Here is a 22,090-nt window from a genome sequence, read left to right as displayed (position 1 = left end):
TAAAAATCTGTTCTGCAGAAGAAAGAAAGTCATACACATCTGGGATGGCAGGTGGGTGAGTAAATGATGAGATTATTTTCATTTCTGGGTGAACTATCCCTTTAACGTGTATTGATCCCCGAATATTCCTTTAACTGATTGGCTGAAAGTGCTTAAGTGAAGGCATCGTTCATGAATATTAATTAGCACGTAGCTAAACGCTCCCGGACAACGTCATCATGTCCTAATTAATATTCATGAGGGTTCGCCATGACCGTGTGTTCCTTCAGCTGAACGTCTCGAGATGTCATTATGGCGGAGCCTTCAGCGCAGAAAGACGATAATGTGTGGCAGGATTTAAACCAATTCCAGGTCGTAACTGGACAAGAGCTTCATCTGAAAGCTGAGGAGATGTCGCTTCTGCTGGATGGACTTTCAGACATGGCGAGCGCGTTTGAGATGAGCTCGTACACATGCACGGAGGACATGTTAAACCACTTCGACGAGAAGTTACAGTTATGCTTCCAAAATCTACAGACTAAACCCAGTACCGTAGATCCAATGAAGACAATAAACGAGGACACGACCCTTAAATGTGATGAGTAAGTCAACAAAAGCATGCATTTATAGTGTAATATATCCAGCTGACTGCATCAGTACACATCAGGACAACTCGTTTGCAATGGATGTATTTCAGAATGGTCGAAAATGAACTCAAATGTCCTTATACATCAGGGCTCGTCCTCTCTCATCTTTGGCATCTGCGTTGAACAGTGTTTATAAAACGATACATTAACGTTTGCATAGTTGTATTATTTATTTGTTGCATGAAGAATTCCAGCGCATCAATGGAGGTCACGTGACTGGATGATTCGCGTTTTATCAGAGACCACCAAACTGTAGTGAAGGAGAATTGAATCAATTGTTCAGTGATGGACTAATTGTATAGTCACATGATTGCAAACAAAAAATAATTTAAAAAGTATTGGGACATTTAAAATGTATGAAAGTCATTATATTACATACCAAAATATCAAACCAAGTGGAATTTATAAAAAAAAAAAAAAAAAACACACACACACAAGCACACTTTTAATGCATTTTCAAAAAGAAGTCAGTAAGGTTTTAAATGATCAAACAATAGAGATAAAAAATATTTGCACATTTTCTGGTTGCAAAACGTTAGTGGAGCATGTCTGTAGTTACTTCATATGAAATTGACAATTCTGACATTATTTACTCACCCTCGTGTCGTTCCAGGTACGATGCTATTTTGTTTCTCATTGGGACACAAAAGGAGGAATTTTTTTCAGAATCTTTATGCAGCTCTATTACGTACGACAAAAGTGTATAGTGACCAAGCTATATGCTATCGAGCTTTAAAAATAACAAAAACAAAACCGCAAAATGCACCATAATGTAGTCGTTATGATTTGAGCACTATATTCCAAGTGTTCTGAAGCCATATGATAGCTTTGTGTGTGGAATTTAATGGAAGTTTGTGGATTCAATACAAGTAAATCTCAATTGACAGCATTTGTGGCATAATATTGTTTACCACAAAACATAATTTCAACTTGTCCCTTGTTTATTTAAAAAAAAGTAGAAGAGAGAAATCTTGGTTACATTTAGGTGCGTTCACGTCATGTCAGAATTACAGTAATTATGAGATTCAGACTTACGAAAAGTGTTCACGCCTTCAGAGAACTCATAAATACAAGTTGAAATTTTTACATTCTCAAACTTGAAATACTATGAAAGTTCTGACGTCGTGACATCGTGTAAAAAGAACATGGCAGAGGCCTCAACAGTTGAAGGTAGTTAACAAATATTTTAGTTTTATGTGTCGTTTTGTTATAGCCAGTGTTGCATGGAGTGCTTTCTTTGCTCTTAAACATTTTGCAACAGGGTCAGTCAGGGTTCCCACGCATCATGGAAAACCTGGAATTTTGCAATGCAATTTTCCAGTCGTGGAAAAGTTATGGAAAATTATAAAAATATCTAAATGTCCTGGAAATTTTTTTTGTATAATAAAACAGTTTGACTGTGTCGCTAATGAGGTTTTTGTTACATGTATAAAAACACGGTAACGATCGGGACACTGGATAGGTGTTTAATACACACTTGTATAGTTTTGGCACTGCTGCCGGCTGCGCATTTGAAATAACATCTACTGGCATGAACAATGCCTTGTCACATCCTGTACATTTTCTGCTGTCATCTCTGCTTTGCTCCAACAAAATAGTTTAACTAAGTATTGGTATAGTGCAAAATAGGACTTTCGTTCCAAAATTGCTGTTGTGTTAACTACGAAAACATTTGCGTTGTAAACTTTAGTCAATGACGATGCAGTCATTTTTGAAAATAAATTCACAGCCTGAGGTGGTGATGTGGCCTTTACATTTTGGGATGTGAATTATTTTTCAATAATTCAGTGATTGGAGTCCACTTATACCACGGTTACCACATTTATGTTGCTGTGATTTCCGTGATATGGACGGAATCACTGAATCCATTCATAAAATTTGAATCGGCTATAAAATGCAGAATGTTACGGAATTTGACACATTTGGTGCAAAAATAAATGTTTGTATGTACGATTAATCAAATTAAAATTGTGATATGTCCTAGTGTGATTATTAAACGGCTGTGATTTAATTAAATGTATATATAATCTGCATGTGCTGCATGCTTCAAAATGAATTTGTGAAGTTCGCCGCTCATTCACTGTCAACACAGAGTCATGAGCATTGCGTGCTGCGTGTGTGTAGTAGGTGACAGAAAGCAGATCTCTCTGAAGCGTGCAGCACATACAGACTATTAATTTCGTGAAATAAATCACAGCTTTTTGGGTTTAATAATCAAACTGGGCCACATAGCAAAATGCTAATCCAGAGGTGAGAAACTACCGTCAGATCACACAATCGGCAAAATAAAAGCTTGATTTAAATGGATGTGTGAAATGTATAGTAATATAGTCATTTTTAGACAACATTTTGATGTCTAAAAATTGTTGAATTCAGAAAAAACAAGCGTCCAATAACCACAATATACTTCATGATACCACATATACCTCTCGTGTTTTTTCGCTTCAATATTACACCCGTTGGGCACAGAAAATGTCATGGAAAATTGTGCCTTGAAAAGAGTGGGAACCCTGTCAATGACGTGATGCTCATTTGTTTGTCAGCGTCTAATAAATTCTTCCAAAATACATTACAGATGCATTTCACATAAAACAATGACCTTTTCTATGATGAACATGTTTTCAACTACTGAGTTTAAAGTCATTTTGATATTTTTCCTGGGGCTTAAAGTCAAAAATGTCATGTGGTGCAACCGTTTGGAGACAGCAAAAAAAGTCTCATTAAAAGTTGAAATTCTTGAAAAAATAAATGTTGCCATGAGTTGTACTGAATAACCTTTTATTTATTTATTTATTTTAAATGCAGTGAAATTTTTTTTTCTTTTAAAATATGATTAGTATTTGAAAAACTTTTGTTCACCAAATCAAAGTCATGTGGTGCATCCAACATGTAGGTAGAAATGTTGTTGTCATGTGACAAAAATCATAAAGCAGAGAAGATCTCTGTAGAGTTCAATCTAAACACTGCGTGTGAAGATTTAACAAAACAAATAATTATTTTGTCATATTATTAATATCAATATTTTGACATTTTAATGAAAATGCACATTTGGTTCAGGACATTTGGTGCAACCATGAGAAAACTTCTTGATATTCTTGACGTAAAAATTCATGATATTCGTAAAAATATTTTTTATCTTGAAACATATGTTTGAAAACTTTTTTTAAATGAATGATGAAGTTGTGTACACTCGTATTCAAGGTGCACGGAAACTATTTTTATACCTTTTACTTGATGGTTGCACCACATTTTTAAAGTCATTAAATCACATTTTTGATACAAAATGCTGTAAGTGTATTCAAACAATTTGTTAAAACAACATGAACTCAAATAGAACATGTCTACGAACTTGACACATATGCTTTAAACCACATTTTTTAAATATTTCACATTTTTGTCACCTCCGACAAGCTTATTTGTCAATAACTCAATGTAGAGCTGAGGAGGGCGGGGCCGGGCTGGAATGAGACACACCCGGTCCCCAATCAGCCTGATGGGGCGCGCGAGGGATAAAGGCGGCCGGGGACGACAGTTCGAGAGAGAGAGAATTACAGACAGCTGTGCTGTGTTTTTAGTTGTGTGTTTTTGGTTGGGTTTTTGGTTAATAAATTATTATTTAAGTTGTCAAGCCGCTTCTCGCCGCCTCCTTTTCTTTAAACCCCCTTACACTTACCGGTATCCGGTACGCTCCGGCCCGGTCGGGGGCAGCCTGTGGGAGGTCAGAAACCCGCACCACCGTCCCCAGCTCCATCAGAGGGCACTGATCTCGGAAGTGGCTCGGGTCTCCGCACCTCCAGCAGGCCGGCCCAGGCGCCACGCCCGCACTTGCGTCAGCGGGCGCCCCCCCCTGAGGGGGAGAGCGGCGGGGCACTGGAATAGGGGAAGGTGTCGCCTCCCACACCCGGGGAACTGGTCTCAGGGGCTGGGTTCCTCCTCGTCTGCGTGGGGCAGGAACGGGACCTGGAGAGCGAGCAGACGAAAGAGAGAGAGGGGAGGGGGAAGAAACAGAGGGAGGAGAGAGAAGGTAGGAGGGATCTTCTGTCCTCGGGATCGCCACCATGTGGTCCTCCGCAAGTCGGATAGCTTCCTCCAACGACGCCGGGCGGTGGCACTGGACCCACTCTGCCGTTCCTTTTGGCAGTCGAACTATGAACTGTTCCAGTACCACCTGGTCGATAATTCCCTGGACGTCGCGATCCCCCGCTAACAGCCATCTTCGGCAGGCGTCACGGAGCCGCTGGGCAAAGGCAAACGGGCGGTCAGAGCTTTCCAACTTCAAGCTCCGGAAGAGTTGACGACTTTCCCCCGGAGTGCGACCAACCCGTTGCAAGATGGCTTTTTTTAGATCTCCGTAGGCCAGGAGGCTCGACGCTGGCAGTTGTTGAGCCGCGAGCTGGGCTTCCCCGGACAGTAGTGGGATCAGTCGCGCTGCCCATTGGCCGAGCGGCCAGCCCCAGATCTCGGCGGTCCGCTCAAACAAATCCAGGAAAGCCTCGGGGTCGTCCGCCGCCCCCATTTTCTGTAATGCTGGCGGGGGTAACGGCGTGGGTGTGTCCGGGGTCGCGGCTGAGGATGCCCCCTGGCTGAGGAGGCTCCGGATCGCCTGCCGGTCCTCAGCTTGAGCATGCATGAGCTCAACAAACCGGCGGTCTTGATCTTGTCGGAGCTCAAGCAGCGTTTGTTGGTGGTTCCGATGTAGGCTGGCGAGGGCTTGGAGGATCTCCGCCAACTGGGAGGACTCTACGGGACGACCTCCATCCATCTTCGACCCAAACTTCAAGTCCCGGGTTTCGGCACTAGTGTAATAAATTATTATTTAAGTTGTCAAGCCGCTTCTCGCCTCCTCCTTTCCTCTAAACTCCCATACACTGGTGCCGAAACCCGGGAAGGAGGAGGGATTCCCGTCGCAGAGTCCTCGACACTGCCGTCCACCCAGGGGAGCGCCGCTGCCGTCCGACAGGAGACGGAGTAGCCCGACTACCCGGACGCGGGGAACGGCCGCCGTCCGCGAGGCGAGTGGGGACGGGAGTCCCCGACCGCCTGGAGTGAGGGAGCCGCTGCCGGGGGCGGAGGAGTGCCCTGCCGTCCCCCGGGAACGCGGAGGGGTCGAGAGAAGACCGCCGTCCGCGGGGGGGAGGAGGGAAGCGACTCCCCGACCGCCTGGAGTGGTAGGGCCGCTACCAGGGGCGGAGGAGAGTCCCCACGGGACGCCGGGAACGCGGAGGGGCGTTCTGTCCGCTGGGGGTCGGAGGTCTGACTCCGGTCCGCCCGGGGAGGAGCGGCTGCAGTCCGCCTGAGAGGGTGGAGTAGTGATCGAGGACCACGCGACGGCGCATCAGAGAACCGGTGAGTTTCTTTTCTCTCTCTCTCTCTCTCTCTCTCTGCCGCTCCGTGTTGGCCTTTCCCTCGCCATTTTGTGTTGTTTTTTCCCCTCCTGTCTCCTCCCAGGTCGAGGAAGGCGGGGAGGACCCGCCGGCAGTCGGGGCATAAGGCACGCCCCCCCACCCGGAGAGGAAGGGTGGGGGGGATGTACGTCATGCCGGGGGCTCCCCGGCCTGAGGCAACGCCGGGAGGAGTGTAGAGCTGAGGAGGGCGGGGCCGGGCTGGAATGAGACACACCCGGTCCCCAATCAGCCTGATGGGGCGCGCGAGGGATAAATGGCGGCCGGGGACGACAGTTCGAGAGAGAGAGAATTACAGACAGCTGTGCTGTGTTTTTAGTTGTGTGTTTTTGGTTGGGTTTTTGGTTAATAAATTATTATTTAAGTTGTCAAGCCGCTTCTCGCCTCCTCCTTTCCTCTAAACCCCCTTACACTCAACAACAGATATAATTTAATTTATTAATCTAGTGTTAAATATTTTCACACTAGATTAATAAATTATTTTGGCATTATGAGCGTTGCCAAAGAAGCATAATTTCCGAGGTCAACAGCTCCGAGTAGAACCTCTGAGTTGCCATCTCGTAATTACAGTAATTCCGACAAGACGTGAACTCAACACACTTAGTTTTGTTTAGTTTACCTTATTGTTTAGTTTACCTTATTGTTTAGCCATGGCTAAAAACTAGTCTTTGGTCTCGCCATGACAGCAGAACAAACAAAACAATTGCACACAGACGTTGCTTCAACTTTCGCTTTGAAACCAGAAGGAACGAAATGGCCCAATAAAACGAAAAAAATAAAAATAACCACTTTTCCCTTAACAATAAGCAAAATGAGTGCTATCATTGTTTTCAGTTATGTGCAGCCTGTCTCAAAAAATGTGTTTTGGTGTTTCATGACCTTTTAATCGGCTGTATCAACAACATAAATATAATATTACCACTTAAGGATATCTGCACAGACAGTGAAGCGAATGCACAAAGTTGCGCATTAGATGCGTAACTCACGTTGTGAATATGCCAGTGCCATAACAATGCACAGTGTAACACAAGGTCCTAAAGTCTCTAAAAAAAAAAATACGAAATGAATACGTCTTGAACTTGAAGACTTGACAACACTGTAACTAAAGTGATCTAGCCTAATACTTCACTATACTCCAGTATATGCTATTATTTCATTGATTTATTTCAGGATTTCACGGAGTCTTATAAGTTGATATACATTTACCTGCACATCACCGCCAGTGGCACTCCACCACCGCAGTGGGATGGTTGTCACGGTGATCCTAGCAGCCCTGCTCCCTTTCGCCACAAGACAATCTGCCCTGTTAACTAGACAAGAACTGTAATACTGTAATCTTCTGCATATTTCATCATCTTATTCTAGAAAGGAACCATTCATTCAAATATGAAGGGACCGTCTGACTGACGTGTTAAACCACCAATCACACTGAACTTGGTTTTAAAGGTACGTTTTACTATATTAAACATGTTAACACAGTGTAGTTTGACAAACATAAACAAATAGCTTACTTCCATTTATTTGTCTCAAACTAAATTTGTAAAAGATACGAAAACCTTTCAGGTTCTTTCTAATCGTGTTTTTTGGAGTTAATATCAATTTCTGAATTTGCCAAAAATTGGCCTATATTTATTTCTTTGAAAAATGTAATGCATTCAGTCTTAATTTATCTAGTCCCTTTCTTGAAATCACAACAGGGAAAAGAGTTTTATTGTCAAATTAACTCAATGCATTTACTACGTTAAAAAAAAAGTATTTTAATAATATCTTTCAAATCTATTTTAATATGTTAAATAACATTTAATAATCGAATACATTTTCTTTAGTAGTCCTAATATAGGCTATATGCAAAACTGAAATATATTCAATATCTTTATTGTCATAAAATAAAACATGTAGGCCTACATGACAGAATGATACGGCACACCACGGTAAGAAATACTGTAGCTTTACAGCTCTCTTAGCAGTGTGTATTACAGTTATGCAAAGAGTTTTAAGAGACACTTGAATTCAAGAAAAAAACATTGAGTACCAAATCAGAAGTTTAAAATAATTTCTTAAGGTTTAGGTGACAGTATTTTCTTAGTAGACTAGAGTATTAACTGCTGAAAATGGGGCTTTGCCATCATGGGTAAAAAATAAAATAACATTTTAAATAAATAATAATATAACACTTATTTCAAACAGTTATAATCGGTTGCAACATTACTAATGTTTTGGCAGTATTTTATTTATTTATTTATTTGTCAGTTTAATGCTTCCTTCGGTGAATAGAAGCATCAATTTCTTTCAAAAACAAAAATGTTTTGAACAGTAGTGTTTATACTATATACAGTATAATACATTTTTCATAAAAGTAATTTGTAACGTAATTACTTGAGTAGTTTTTCAGCAAACTACTTATTTACTCTTACTTGAGTCATATTATTTCTCAGTATTTCTACTTGTACTTATTACGTAGTACTTCTACTTGAATTATTTATTCAGTAGCAATACTTTTACTTAAGTAAAGATTTTCAGTACTCTTTCCACCACTGGTTATACGACTTGGAATCGATATTGGTTGACATTTGTTTTGATATTTTGATATTTTTCTAATGTTATATTGAGTGGACTTCTTTTTGTTTTAGAAGTTATTATTGAACAAACTGAACAAATTAGACCACATAATCATTAATACTATGTGGCATTGGACATCTGGCCAAATAAACATATATGTATGTATTTGAAAATAAGGAATTCGTTATGGAAGCTCTTTTTCCACCCACGATTTGAATTTCGAATATTCAAGCAATATTCGTTGTAAAACTGCTTTGCAACAATATGTATTGTGAAAAGCGCTATACAAATCAATTGAATTTTTGAATTGTTAAACAATCAGTTTAGATTGATTTAGAGGTTATCTAGAGCAATGACGAGATAGAATACCTCTAAAAATGAAGGAGAACGTGCATACTGATCAAATGTACAGCTTGAATTTGGATAAAAGCATCTGTCAAATGCATAAATGTCAGTGTGAAAACAGGCCATTGAATAAACTCAAAACGTTTCTGTAGGCAGATGCACTTGTAGGGACTTTGTCTCTTTGTGAATGGATTATGTCATTTGTGTGTAAATGAGGTTTTGGTAATAGACTCTCTCTTTTCCATGTAGGATCTGGAATGCTCTGACGGAAAACTATGGCAATGTCATGCCAGTGGACTGGAATCAGTCTCGAGTTCGTTCGCTTCATCTCTCAACACTGAGTCTTGAAGACAGGCCGGTGAGTCTACAACCCAAAACCCTGTGTTTGTGCTGCTTACTCTGCATGAGTGCGTTTACATGCACAATGATACACCCATGCTTAATAAATGGCATTTTAAAATCATTTAAATGCTTTAAACAAATCTTCAGTGTATTGTTGTGGATGTAAACACTCCCTGACAGCATTCAAACAGGATTAACACTCCCTCTCGCTCATTCCAACAGCGACTGGAGAGCTTGAATCTGGATGTGTCTGACGATGAGGACTTGAGAGAGCAGATGGACCTACATTCCATCATTGTGTCCTGTATCAGTGAAGAGCCACTCCTCACTGCTGAACAGGTGCGGACTTCACTCCAGAACAAACACTGAAGAAATTAAACAAAAGCATTAGTGGAATTAGTTCATTGGTAGAAAAAAAAAGGTTTTGTAAGCTTTGTAATCAGACTTCTTGTCCATCCAAAAGTAATAAGGAGGGATGGGAATCGTAAGGAATTGAACGATTCCAGTTCTGATTCCGATTCCTAAATGATTCCAGTAACGATTCTTTTTAGTACTTCTGAGTAAGAATTATTTGGAAATAAGAGACGCTTTCTGTCCTTTGCAGTCTTTTGCCAAATGATGAGATCATTTCAGATTCCTACAGAGCAGATATAACTCATCAGAAATAAATGTAAAAAAAAAAAAAAGGGTGTGTTTGCAGACTTTTAGAGGCATTAATGCAATTCAGTAATTTTTTTAAACAAACAAGTATTATGAAAGCATATTTCATTCATTCAGTCATTCATTTACTCTTTTATAAAATCGCGCCACAGGCAACACTTTCAGAGTATTTTAGTACAGTGTTTCATCCACATTGTCGGAAAATTTAACTTATGGAAATTGTTAAGGGAACCGAAAGTCATGAAAATCACTTTTTTTAGGGTTGGGAACTGGTTCTGGGTACCCAACCCTAGTAATAAGTACTGATTATTTCAACCAAACAAAAGCAGAATATAAAGTTTCTGCTCATGCAGATCAAGTTGCGACTTACTGCCTTAAACTCAAAGCATCTTTCAAAGATTTGTTGCCACTAACCTGGCAAACATTGAGGAAGAACTAGTTGCTGTATTTGCCTGAGGATAAATTTCCATCCATCCATCCTATGGTTTATCTAGCTAGCTGGTTGTTTTCCTGAAATATCTGTATAACCTTAAAACCTTAAAACTTTTAAAACTTTCAGACAAGGCAGCATTGAATGCTACAAAATGTATCAATCTTGTTAAACATACTGTTGATGGAAAATATGAAAATAAAAAATAACTTTGTTAACAATAGAAGTTAATACAAGTTATTAATGCACTAACACTGTTTTTTTTATTTATTTATTTTTTTAAAAATCTAGAAAGAATTGATTGAAATAATTCAGTCACAGTATAGGGTTTTCCTGCATGAGATGCAAGATATCAATCAGCTCTGTCAGACCTATAGCCACACTTTGTTTTAGCCCTGTTCCAGCACTGGAGAGTCAAATATAATATACAGTCTCAAAGTTTGTAGTAAAACAATCATAACTGTGTCATTTTAATTACGCTACCTCATCTGTCAGCATGATGCCGGTGAATCACGTTCAGTCTCTTTGTACGTTACGTCATTGTTTTGGCCGATGCTCGCTCACTCGCGTCCCTATGGAGTGTGTGCACGAGCACGAGCAACAGGCAGCTGGCTGCAGTTCACTTAACGGCCACAGGTGTCATTAATAACAAGGGTTTCTGAATTTTACATACTGCACTTTAAAAACGCGCTACACGTAACGCAATATCCTAAACTGTCTAAATGTGAGGAATCCACAACAGAGTAACTTCTAAAAAGTAGCTAATACTTCAATATTCATTATATGTTATTATTAAAGGAGCTCAGGTTTTCAGGACAGTTTTCTCATGTTGATTAATATTACATATTAAACATATAAAATTTTTTGATTAGTTATCGATTCATATGGGAGTATTTCAGTTATGATGTCCCTAATGCTTGCATTTGAAATACATTTTCTCCCAGCTAATGCTGTAAATTATACAGAGGACCTTCTTATTAGGTACATTATGAAAATATACATTTTACTAATTATATTTTATTAGTTTATCATTTTGGTCACATTTTAGCTTTTTAAAATGATCAAATCAATAAATATGATAAAATATTGCATATATAATTTTTAGGGCTGCCCCTGACCAAAGATTTTCCTAGTCGACTAGTAGGCGTTAGTTTAAGCCATTAGTCGACTAGTTGTCGCACGTTTATGATATTAATTTAATTACTTAAATATATATAATTTGGGGGGCATCAGAAAATGGTTTGAGTTCCAGGGCTGAGAAAGAATGTTATAAGTAACATTGCTAACACTGTTCTACATTACAGAGAAATACTAAACCATAATATTGAGCCTTTAAAATATAAATTTTACTAGCGCACGCATGAAGCGAGCCGCAGCGACACCGGCAAAAGCGGTAATGATTCTGAATGTGTTGGAAAAACCAGCAAGGAGACTGTCTGAACATTTTGTCAGTTTATAGAGAGAAATGCACATTAGGGTTGTGGTGACAGACGATGATCTCGGGGATCAATGATGGTCAGAGTGATCGCCAATAGCTGATGCCTTTGACCATGTCGAGACGATAGCTCGTTTCCCCATTAATGTATTAAATTAATATTATATATATCATTAATATATATATAAAATATTATTCTTTTATCACTTCATTATTTTATTTGCTTTTTAATTTTGTTTGGAGTCCAATTTGAATTTAGAAATGTATTTGTAAGTTTTTTGTTTTTTTTAAATAAATTAATTTAATATTCAATGCAGAATTACTAAAGCAAGAATATTCACTGATCCCTCAGCCCGGGACAGATATATATATATATATATATATATATATATATATATATATATATATATAATATATATATATATATATATCGTGAAGGAGGGAACAAAATGAATGTATTCACACATGATGTATTTTCCCAGACTACGAAATACCTGACTGGTAGAGAATGCACAGATGAAGTAGGTTCTTTGCCAGAGAGATGTTGTCCTTCACAACTGTTGTAAAGCCATCTTTCAAAAAGTTGAACAACACACATTTTAATAGCACTTAATTTTGTTTCCAGTTTCATTTGAATTTTTAGTTAAAATAATAAAGAATAAAGTTCTTTAAGTATCTCATCTGTGCTATGCATGATTAGAATTAAATGTTTTGTTTTTGATCAACAACTGACAGTAAAGAACAGAAAGATTATTGAAAAAAATAGTACTTGACAAATGGGTTGCGTGGATCTCTTCTTTGGACGCACATTACATGAAACAACTTTTACTCTTAACTCGCAGTGAAAGGATCTCGCTGCTGAGTACTCTACCACTATACTACACAATTCATTCACTGGTGAGTGAAATCTAAACATTTACCAGCCAGTTGCCAATATATATGATAGTCTTATTGCACGAAATTTGGTTGCTAATGCGATTGATTTCCTCTCATTGTAGTGGAGGGTTGCGCATAGAGTAAAAGACTGATCTTGGGATATAAGAATCGATATCGAGAGCATTCAAATGATGAATGCAATGCATCAGAAAATCGATTATGATTAGTTTGATTCATGTTTTTGAAAGTTTGCACATTATCGTCAACTAAAATTATATGCCTATTTTATGACTTAAAAACTGTGCCTGTCTGTCTGTGTCAACTTTTAAAGCTGAAGAGATACATTTTCGAAGTAGAAAGCCTGAATAACCTTCAGACTTAAAGGCTTTTTTCAACTTTAAACTTTCAGACAAGGCTTTTTTCGACAGACTTCTTTTACTAGTGGTGTGTTTTCACTTGTTTAGGTCATTGAGGAGCTGGAGGAGATCATGCAGGATTCACCAGAGATGGAATTAGAGCAGAACCCTCCACATTCAGAACTCTCAGTCGTCTCTCAGAAGACCCAAAGATCTCACAACAGTGAGTACGTCCTTCTGGAAGCTTCATGTTTGGGTTTATTTCAGACGTGTCATGTGTGTTGTCTGTGTCCAGGAGTGAGGCTTATGTCTATATCGGAGCTAAATGAGGTTCTGGAGATGGTGGAGACATCCATCCGTGGACATTCAGAGGAGTTGATCCAGCATCTGGCCATGAGGGATGAGCTAGAGTTTGAGAAGGAGGTGAAGAACAGCTTCATATCAGTTCTCATAGATGTGCAGAACCGACAGAAGGAAAACCGAGAGATGCTGAAGAAGAAGAAGAAACTCAAGAACACAGCCGAAGCACTGCAGGCTCGATCAGAAAGACTGTCCTCTTCTGTGAGTAACACAAATCAGCAGATTGGGAATTTTAGTTGATGTAATTGTGCTTTTATTTTCTTGGTAACACCTGCTTTTAACATCCGTCTCATGTGATTCAACCACAAGTGGTAAAGTGAGAGACATCACTTTATACAGCTGGTATAACCTTGCGTCTCAAATGCGTCTTGTGTTCGGAGGTCATCAAGCACCCCGTTCACACCTGGTATTAAAATCGCCCGAGACACATTTCTAGAAATCTAGATTTTCAGTTTAATCATTACCTTCATTTGAACGATCTCAAAATCAGTTTTTAAAATCCCAAGATTGATTTATTTTCCTCTTATGTGCAGCCCTTTAAAATGCAAGTAAATCACTTGGATATGCATGCAACCAAATTTCACACTATGTGACTAAAAATGTCTGTGATTAGACACTGGCTGTTTTTTGTTTTTGTTTTTTTTGTAAACAATAAACATGTAGCAAAATATATGTATGCAATATATTAGATAATCTTTCAAGACATGTTATTTATTGATGGAATATATGGAATTTGTTCCTTAAAAAATAAAAAATGATGAAAAACTAATGATAAATTATCATTTGTGAAATTAATATTTTCATAATGTACCAAGTTAGAAGGTCTCCTGTATAATTAACTGCAATAGCTGAGAGAGAATTTCCAACATATGTACGCAAAATGGATATTATAACTGAAAAAAAAACAAATGAATCGGAATCAAATGGAATCAGGGAAATCTGTATCAATACCCAGCCCTATAATGAAGCTCCAGTGTAGAATGTTTCATGCTTTAATGCTTAATTGTTTAATGTACAATAGAAAAGCTAGAAAACACTTCAGTACTTTTGAAACCTGGCATAGAAAAGCAGTTTATTTTTGTGTTGTGCACCCTTACCCCTGGTGTCAGGTCAGTGATGCATGTGACCACATTGCATTATAGTATAAATGCTAATGCATCCTCATGTGTTCCAGACAACAGCCAAGAATCACCTACCCACCGAACACGTAATTATTGCACCAAAACAAGGGTTAACTAATGTATGCATGCGAAAATTACATCTCGATATTTTTCAGCTTTTTGACTATATTCAATATATATCTCAATAATCATGTATTTGTTCTAAAATGGCATTAAAAGTGTTTTGTTTTTGTTTTTTTAAATCAAAGGAACAGTCATTTCAACCGAACAGTCATTGAAGCCAAGTATACTGAAAATGTTTAATGCATGAAATAAAAATCGGGGAATGAACAGGGTGTGCAAAAACTAAAAGGTCACTCACTTTTTGGAGCACAGTTGAATTTTATTATGATACAATATAATATACTACTGAATTATTTTTATTATTACAATGAGGATTATATTTGTTTTGTACATTAGTAATATATTTTTGTCATATTTACTTGACCTGGAGCTTTTGGTGGAACACTGAAAGTGCAGTATGTATTTGACCGCTTGCAATGTTGCTCATTACAAATCTGGTGAAACACTGTCACCACCTTCTTTCTGTGCTACCGTGTCCCATTTTTAGATTTGTATAATAACTTGTAGCAGTCACAAATGTTGCGTGAATGTGTGAACCTGCAGCGCTTTGGTTTCACAATGCACACAAATTGCTCTGAGACCGCTTAAAAGAGCATATCATTAGCCCCGCTCGTGAACACAGAATAGCGCGTCAACTGGTTCACAGAGACCATGTATTCATTCAGTTAAATTGGAGACTTTTGCGGTGACTACTGAGATTTTGATGTTATTTTGATGAATTGTGCAGAACTGAGTGATCGTAAAATTGTCCAATGGCATGCTCTTTAGGAAACGTAGTGGCCAAATAAAAAGCATGTTACAGTCATCGTGGATTTTGGATATTGCTTAAATTTATATCGCCAGCAAATCATCGTGAAATAAGTGATGTATGTGGTCACAAAATAAGAGACCTTCCTCTGACAAAATCAGATCATAAAGGCACGGTCACATTTACCTTCACACATCGAATTTCCACAGGTGAAATACAGTCATCTCAATGGGAATCTGCGCGATCGTGAACTTCCGGTGGCGAAGAATTTTCTCTCGCGGATTTCGCATGGAGTTCAAGTTTGGTGAACTTTGACAGCTGAATTCGCCACGTTGACCAATAGGAAGTTACATGGTTTGGCAGTGACCTGTGTGGGTGGAGCTTCGTACACAGCTACACTGAATAGTCACAATGGGCAAGGATATCATTTTAGCAGTGAGTTTCTTTTAAACATCACTCTCCCAGAGTATAAAATGCAGCATTAAAAAGAGGCTGTCTAACAATTAGTTTTTCGCTGGTTTCACACACGCTCAACATCTGCCCACGCCTTCTTTGGACGCGGAATTTCGCAGTGCAAATGTAAATGTGACCGCGCCTTAAAGGTGAATTGTGTAATTTCTGCACTAAACAAAAGTATGTTTTCAAACAACCTTAGCCAACACCCCTTAGACTCATTACAGCCTTTAGCACTCTCTGATTCCCTATGAACAAATAGGCCATACTAAATAAAAGGTGATACGCCGTAATGAACAAGACCACTATCACGTATACACACTGGACAGAAAGCGTGGCAGAGGAATCGGGTCGTTCAATAACATTGCTGGGTTGAACGACAGCTGGGTGTGCAGGGGATTCAGCACATGAGGTAGGACGGTTCTTCTAGTAACTAGTAAGCGTAACATCTGCGCAGTTTCTGACCATTTTGGTGCCCTATGCAACATCGCTGTTGTTGATAGGGGAAGGCCTGTGTATTAGCGGCTTGAGTGGCAATCTCATTATTGCCCCTTCCGTTTGCCAGAGTGATCTCATCACTGGTGCTAGTAGTGTGTGTGTTTGTCCTCCACCTTGTAAATGTGACGCCAATTATCTTTCAGGTTTTACTCCATTCTCTGTCTCTGTGTCTTTTAGCAAGTCTTCTAATTTTTCCTCTGTACACGTCTGCCATGGTTGTTCATATTCCCCCAGCTGAACGAGTAGCCACGCCCCAAACTCACGCTATAGGTTGAGCTAGAAAGGGATGGGTGGAGCTGAGTGGGCTGCTCAAAATATAAACATCAATGTTTTGATAGTGCCGGGGAGGCTCAGTATGTTTATACTTTTGGGGGAGGTAAACCCACGAATGGCTTACTTAAAGTTGTCAATGAACAAAAAACTGGGAGAGTAGAACATATTTTGACAAAAGTTACATACTTCACCTTTAAGTGTTGGCTGGAAATGTATGCGAGACACATCATGTTAATTCCAGGTGTGAACAGCAATGTGTCTCGGTTAACCACTTGTGATCTAGTCACCTGAGATAAATGATAAAATATTAGTTCATACAAAAAATGAAAATTCTGTCATAATTTACTCACCCTCATGTAATTCCCAAAACACATACATTTCTTCCGTGGAACTCAAAAGGTGAATTTTTGAAGAATATCTTTGCGGCTCTTCCATATAATGAAAGCGCAAGTGAAATGACAAAAAAGCACCACAGAAGTATCATTAAAGTAGTTCATATGACTTGTGCGGTGTAGTCCAAGTCTTATGAAGCCATATGATAATTTGATAATCTTCACCCACAGAAGCTCTTAAACGGACTACAAAGACATTATACATTGATGCCATTTAGCACTAAATGCATTAGTTCTCGCGAGCCTCGTAACCAAACAACATTAATGTCAATTGCACCCCAATCCCCTTTCACTTTCATTATATGGAAAAGAGCAGCCAGGATATTCTTTACATAGTCTCCTTTTGTGTTCCACAGAAGAAACAAAGTCATATGAGTTTGAAACAACATGAGGGAATTTTCCATTTTGGGTGAACTATTCTTCTGATAGCAGGACTAAACAGGAATTTTGATCTGCTCTTCCTCTATTACCCCTTGCTTTAGTTGTTGTTGTGATCTGGTTATCTTTGTGATTGGATAAAATTTTTTCTCTTTCATTCTCTTATTTCTTTCCTGGCCCCTCTCTCTCCTTCTCTCTGTTTTCTTCTGCTTGTAGCGCTTCAGTATGGAGGGCATCTCTTCTGCTATTCAGAATGGGTTTCGGCACACTTTTGGGCATGTGGGCGGGGAAAAGCAGGTGGTTGTATCTCTTGGTTTTTCTGTTCGTCTGCTCTGGAATTATCATATCTGCTAATAAAAATCACATCCATTATCTGCTGCAGCAGTCCTTTAATATTATGTCACTTACTATGGCTGTCTCAAAACCTAGACAGCTCTTTCAGGCATCATGCATTGAAGGAGGGAATAGCATCAGATTAGTTCGCTTTGGTTTGTGATGCTGTTAATGTAGATAGCTCCCCATGTATGCAACTGCCGTTGTATGTGATGTAGCAGTGACATGTCTAACCCCGGCCATCTCATCTTTTGTTCAGTATGTAACAACAGTGATCCCCTACGAGAGGAAAGATGGGCCGCCATCCGTCCAAGACCTGCAGATTTTTACCAAAAGTGAGAGGAAGTGCTTTTATTTAAGGTGTTTTGCTGCTACAGTTCGTTTCTCCACTATATGACATGTCTTTGTTAATGTTTGCTCTTGTACAGTTTTAAAAGCCATGAGAGATGACAGTGACAAAGTACCAAGTCTCCTCACAGACTACATTCTCAAAGGTAACAACACTCACATCAAATTCAGTGTTTGGTAATTAATAGTGCTTGTCATGTTCCACCTTAGCTTATGTTTTGAATAACAAGCTACAAAGATCTCATTTCATTCATCTTCCATTGTCATCTTCTTTATGTATCTCTCTCCTCTTGAGGGATTGTTCAGGCACTGGTAAGATGCTCCGTTCATGAGTAATGGGCAAGTAGATTGCCTTTCATTAGTACCCATGTGTTGTTGTGTAGCAAGAGAAAGAATATAAATATATATATTTTACATTTTTAAAATCCATTTTATAAACTTTCAACTGATTCATTGGTTATCGGCCTTTTCCACCACCTTAGTTATCGGTATAGGCGAAATCCACTATCGGTCGACCTCTATTTACAAGAATTGTATCCAATTTTATTTCTGATTTGTAATACATGGCCTGTTGAAGGAATGTTCTGGGTTCAATAAAAATTGAGCTCAATTTACAGCATTTGTGGCATAATGTTGATTACCAAAAATAATAGTTTTGACTCGTTGCTCGTTTAGTTTTTAAAAAACAAAAAGGCAAAACTTGTGGTCACAGTAAGGCACTTACAATGGAATTGAATGGGGCCAGTCCGTAAACATTAACACATCATTTCAGTATGAATCTGTGTAAAGTTATATCAAATATAGCAACGATGTAAACCATGTAATCTGTTCAGTGCCGTAATGACGGTAAATCCCTAATTTTTAACCTCCTCGTGGTCGCTATAATGTGGTTTGCTCTCGGTGGGGCACATGGTGAGTTGTGCGTGGATGCTGCGGAGAATAGTGTGAGCCTCCACGTGTGCTATGTCTCCGTGGTAACGCGCTCAACAAGCCACGTGATAAGATGTGCAGATTGATGGTCTCAGATGCAGAGGCAACTGACATTCGTCCTCCCCCACGCGGATTGAGGCGAGTCACTACGCCACCACGAGGATTTAGAGTGCATTGGGAATTGGGCATTCCAAATTGGGGAGAAAAGCAGAGAGAAAAAATAAAAATAAAATAAAGAGATGGAATTGTTAGAGAAATAGTTCACCCAAAAATTCTGTCATCATTTACTCACCCTCATGTCACTCCAAACCTGCAAGAGTTTCTTTCTTCCTTGGAAAACAAAAGGAGAATTTTTCCAAAATCTTCACACAGTTCCTTTCCATACAGCAACTATTTACTGAGCTGCCTAAATATTAATCAAAACATATTTTGTGTTCCACTGAAATGAGTACAAATGTACAAATGTAAAGAATTTTCATGTTTGGGCAAACTTTTCGTTGTACTATAACAAAAATGTGATGCATATAATCCAACAGATCTGCCCACAATTATTTAGAATAAGGCCACATCCACACTAATACAGTATGTTTTCATTTGAAAACACAATTTCGCTACGTTTTGGTCTTCCGTCCACACTGAGACAGTGTTTTTGAAAGCGAAAACTGAGATTTTCGAAAAAGCTCTCCTAAGTGTATAAATTAGTAAACAGCGTCTTCACGTTGTAGTGTGGACAGGGAAGACTGAGAAATCTGAAAATGATGATGTATTTGTCATCATGTGACCGTCGTGTGATCCATTCAACCCAAAGCAATCAAGATGGCGGTCCACATTGTAGCGGCGCTGATGTGCCTGTTATTCACTTTGATAGCATTGTTAAAGTTAAATGTTACTTTGTACAACCTTCACATTACATTCCTTCAAAAGTGACGGGAAGTTTACTCAGATTGGATTTTTGCATGCGCAGTAAGGGATTTACGCGTTTTCATACGTTTCAGTGTAGACGATCAACTTTTGGAAAATGCTTTAAAACGCCAGTGTGGATGGAGAGCGTTTCAAAAAGGAAACGCCAATTTCAAAATGTATCTGGATTAGTATGGACGTAGCTTAAAACATACCAGAACTGTAAGTGTTATCATTTATCTTTTGCAGTACTGTGCCCCACCTAGAGAGAGGAAAGACACTTGTCTTCTCATCTGTGTCGAGGATGGCTCCTTGGTTTTCTCCAAAACAAGAACTTCTGGAGGGATTTAATTCACTGTGTAACCTTCCCACTGTTGAACAATGAATGTGTGCAAGACTGAATTCTTCTGTATTGAAGTGTTTTACCCTAAATTTTGCATGTTTGCAGTATTCTGTTTGATCGCATTAAGGTTTGCTGTCCTTGTGTAAAGGTGAAGCTAAGGTTTAGTTGTGTGTATTCAACCATCCCCTGGTAAGCATTAGTTTATCCAGGTGTGCTCTGAAACATATTCAAAGTTTGACTTTTGTGTCACCAAGGGATGATGTATTTCCAATCCTAAGGGTTGATTAGTCGTCCCGAGCACGAGTGCACTTATTGGTCTTTTAACTGTCTATTTTGCTCAGGTTGATAGAACCCTAGTGAGTGAATCAACTGATTTAATGCCTTATGTCACTACATGTCTATTCACTCATAATATACTGTACAAACTCTGTTCCTAGAACTTTACTCATGAGGTTGTGTAGAAACGATTTACTGAACAAACATCTGACCTCTGGCCTATGCATTACAGTATTGTCTAAAAGGCATAACTGTAGGCACATGACGCTTTATTATGCTGATGAGATGATATTTTGGTGACTGTGTTTTGTTTTGTCCTGACTGAAACATCTGCTTGTGTGCCTACTGAATCGGTTATCCTGACAAGTGTTGGCTGTTATTGGCTGGAGAGTGATGGAGAATGATGATTTATTCATGTCATTAACAAACCTTTGTCTCTGTGTTTTTATTTATTTTTTATTAATAATGACCTGGCATTCATATTGTTTAACAGTTTTGTATAAAATGTATAAACTATGGCAATTTCTGTTTCTCACTTTCTTTTATTTATACTTTTAGAATTAAAAAGGAATATATATATTTTAAAACTACATGGTTCTCTATTTGGCATTATTTTCTACCTTTTTGTCTGTAACAAAAAATCAATGTTTGCGAAAACAGAGGGATGATACCGTAATGGGGAGACCGGGGCTACGGTTCAGAGCCAAAAGTCCAATTACACATGTGTTTTCTCTAGCATTCTTTTGTATGTTTGTTTCAAACTCAATTCAAAACTGTACTAAATTAGGAAGTACGTTTTCTTTTTCAAATTCCTCATTTGAGTGCGTGTCCCAACGGTGCTATTTAGCGCCCCTGTAGGATGGTCGCAGTACTGCACCCGTAAGCATACATGTGACGCCCGTTGTACAATGGGACCTGGCAGGCCGCACTAACCCCGCCCCCACACTAATCCTAACCATATGCAGCCTGTAAGATTGAGTATCCTGCCAGGAACTACTCAAGGCAACTTTCTCCCATTCTTCAATATTACATTCGAAATAAAAACAACTTTTGTGACAGGTGCATGAAAAACAATTACCCTCTAATCTAAAATTAATATTTGATTATATTTTTGTAAAAGCTCTTGGGTGAACCACACATTATAAACATATGCATTCAGACAAAACTCACTATAATATAATAGCCCATAATAGGCTATTAAATAGCAGGTTTCCATTGTGACAACTTAACCCATATAGTGATAACATGCCCAGCTATTGGGGCAAAGTGTGTTCAATGACATCTTGTTGACATCTTTAATGGTGGAAATGTTTGACAGCTTCGTTATAGCCAATACATTAAGTTTGCTTGTGTCTATACAGAAATAGATTGTTAAAAATGAATCCTGATCAATATTTACTGGAGTAAAACGTGTTTCAGCTAGCTCCGCTTTTTCACTTGTTCATTAGCTTCACCATTTAGAGTCATAGTTCACCCCAAAATGAAAATTCTCTCATCATTTACTCACCCTCATGCCATCCCAGATGTGTGTGACTTTCTTCTGCTGAACACAAATGAAGATTTTTAGAAGAATATATCAGCTT

At 38.8% G+C, this 22,090-nt stretch overlaps 1 protein-coding gene across 2 annotated transcripts; it reads left to right on the top strand.

Moving 5' to 3' along the window:
- Positions 1 to 248: 248 nt before the first annotated feature.
- Positions 249 to 21,097, top strand: LOC127454409 (fasciculation and elongation protein zeta-2-like). Of its 2 annotated transcripts, XM_051721596.1 has the most exons (9): positions 249 to 581; positions 9,182 to 9,290; positions 9,497 to 9,613; positions 13,140 to 13,254; positions 13,327 to 13,592; positions 17,594 to 17,674; positions 17,970 to 18,045; positions 18,139 to 18,204; positions 20,138 to 21,097. In XM_051721596.1, exons 1-9 carry the CDS (start codon positions 292 to 294, stop codon positions 20,152 to 20,154), a joined length of 1,137 nt encoding a protein of 378 aa, XP_051577556.1. In that variant the 5' UTR covers positions 249 to 291; the 3' UTR covers positions 20,155 to 21,097. The 2 variants fall into 2 exon arrangements, with proteins under 2 accessions (XP_051577556.1, XP_051577557.1); XM_051721597.1 differs by lacking the exon at positions 17,594 to 17,674.
- The last annotated feature ends 993 nt before the right edge of the window (positions 21,098 to 22,090 follow it).

The sequence above is a fragment of the Myxocyprinus asiaticus genome, chromosome 16 (genome assembly GCF_019703515.2).
Source record: "Myxocyprinus asiaticus isolate MX2 ecotype Aquarium Trade chromosome 16, UBuf_Myxa_2, whole genome shotgun sequence".
NCBI lineage: Eukaryota > Metazoa > Chordata > Actinopteri > Cypriniformes > Catostomidae > Myxocyprinus > Myxocyprinus asiaticus.
This window is presented reverse-complemented; position numbering and strand designations above follow the sequence as displayed.

Excerpts from the sequence above, each read along its gene's own strand:
- LOC127454409 (XM_051721596.1), top strand. The coding sequence starts at position 292 with ATGGCGGAGCCTTCAGCGCAGAAAGACGATAATGTGTGGCAGGATTTA. Across the intron at positions 582-9,181 it reads ACGACCCTTAAATGTGATGA|GATCTGGAATGCTCTGACGG; the intron begins GTAAGTCAACAA and ends TTTTCCATGTAG. Across the intron at positions 18,046-18,138 it reads CCTGCAGATTTTTACCAAAA|TTTTAAAAGCCATGAGAGAT; the intron begins GTGAGAGGAAGT and ends GCTCTTGTACAG.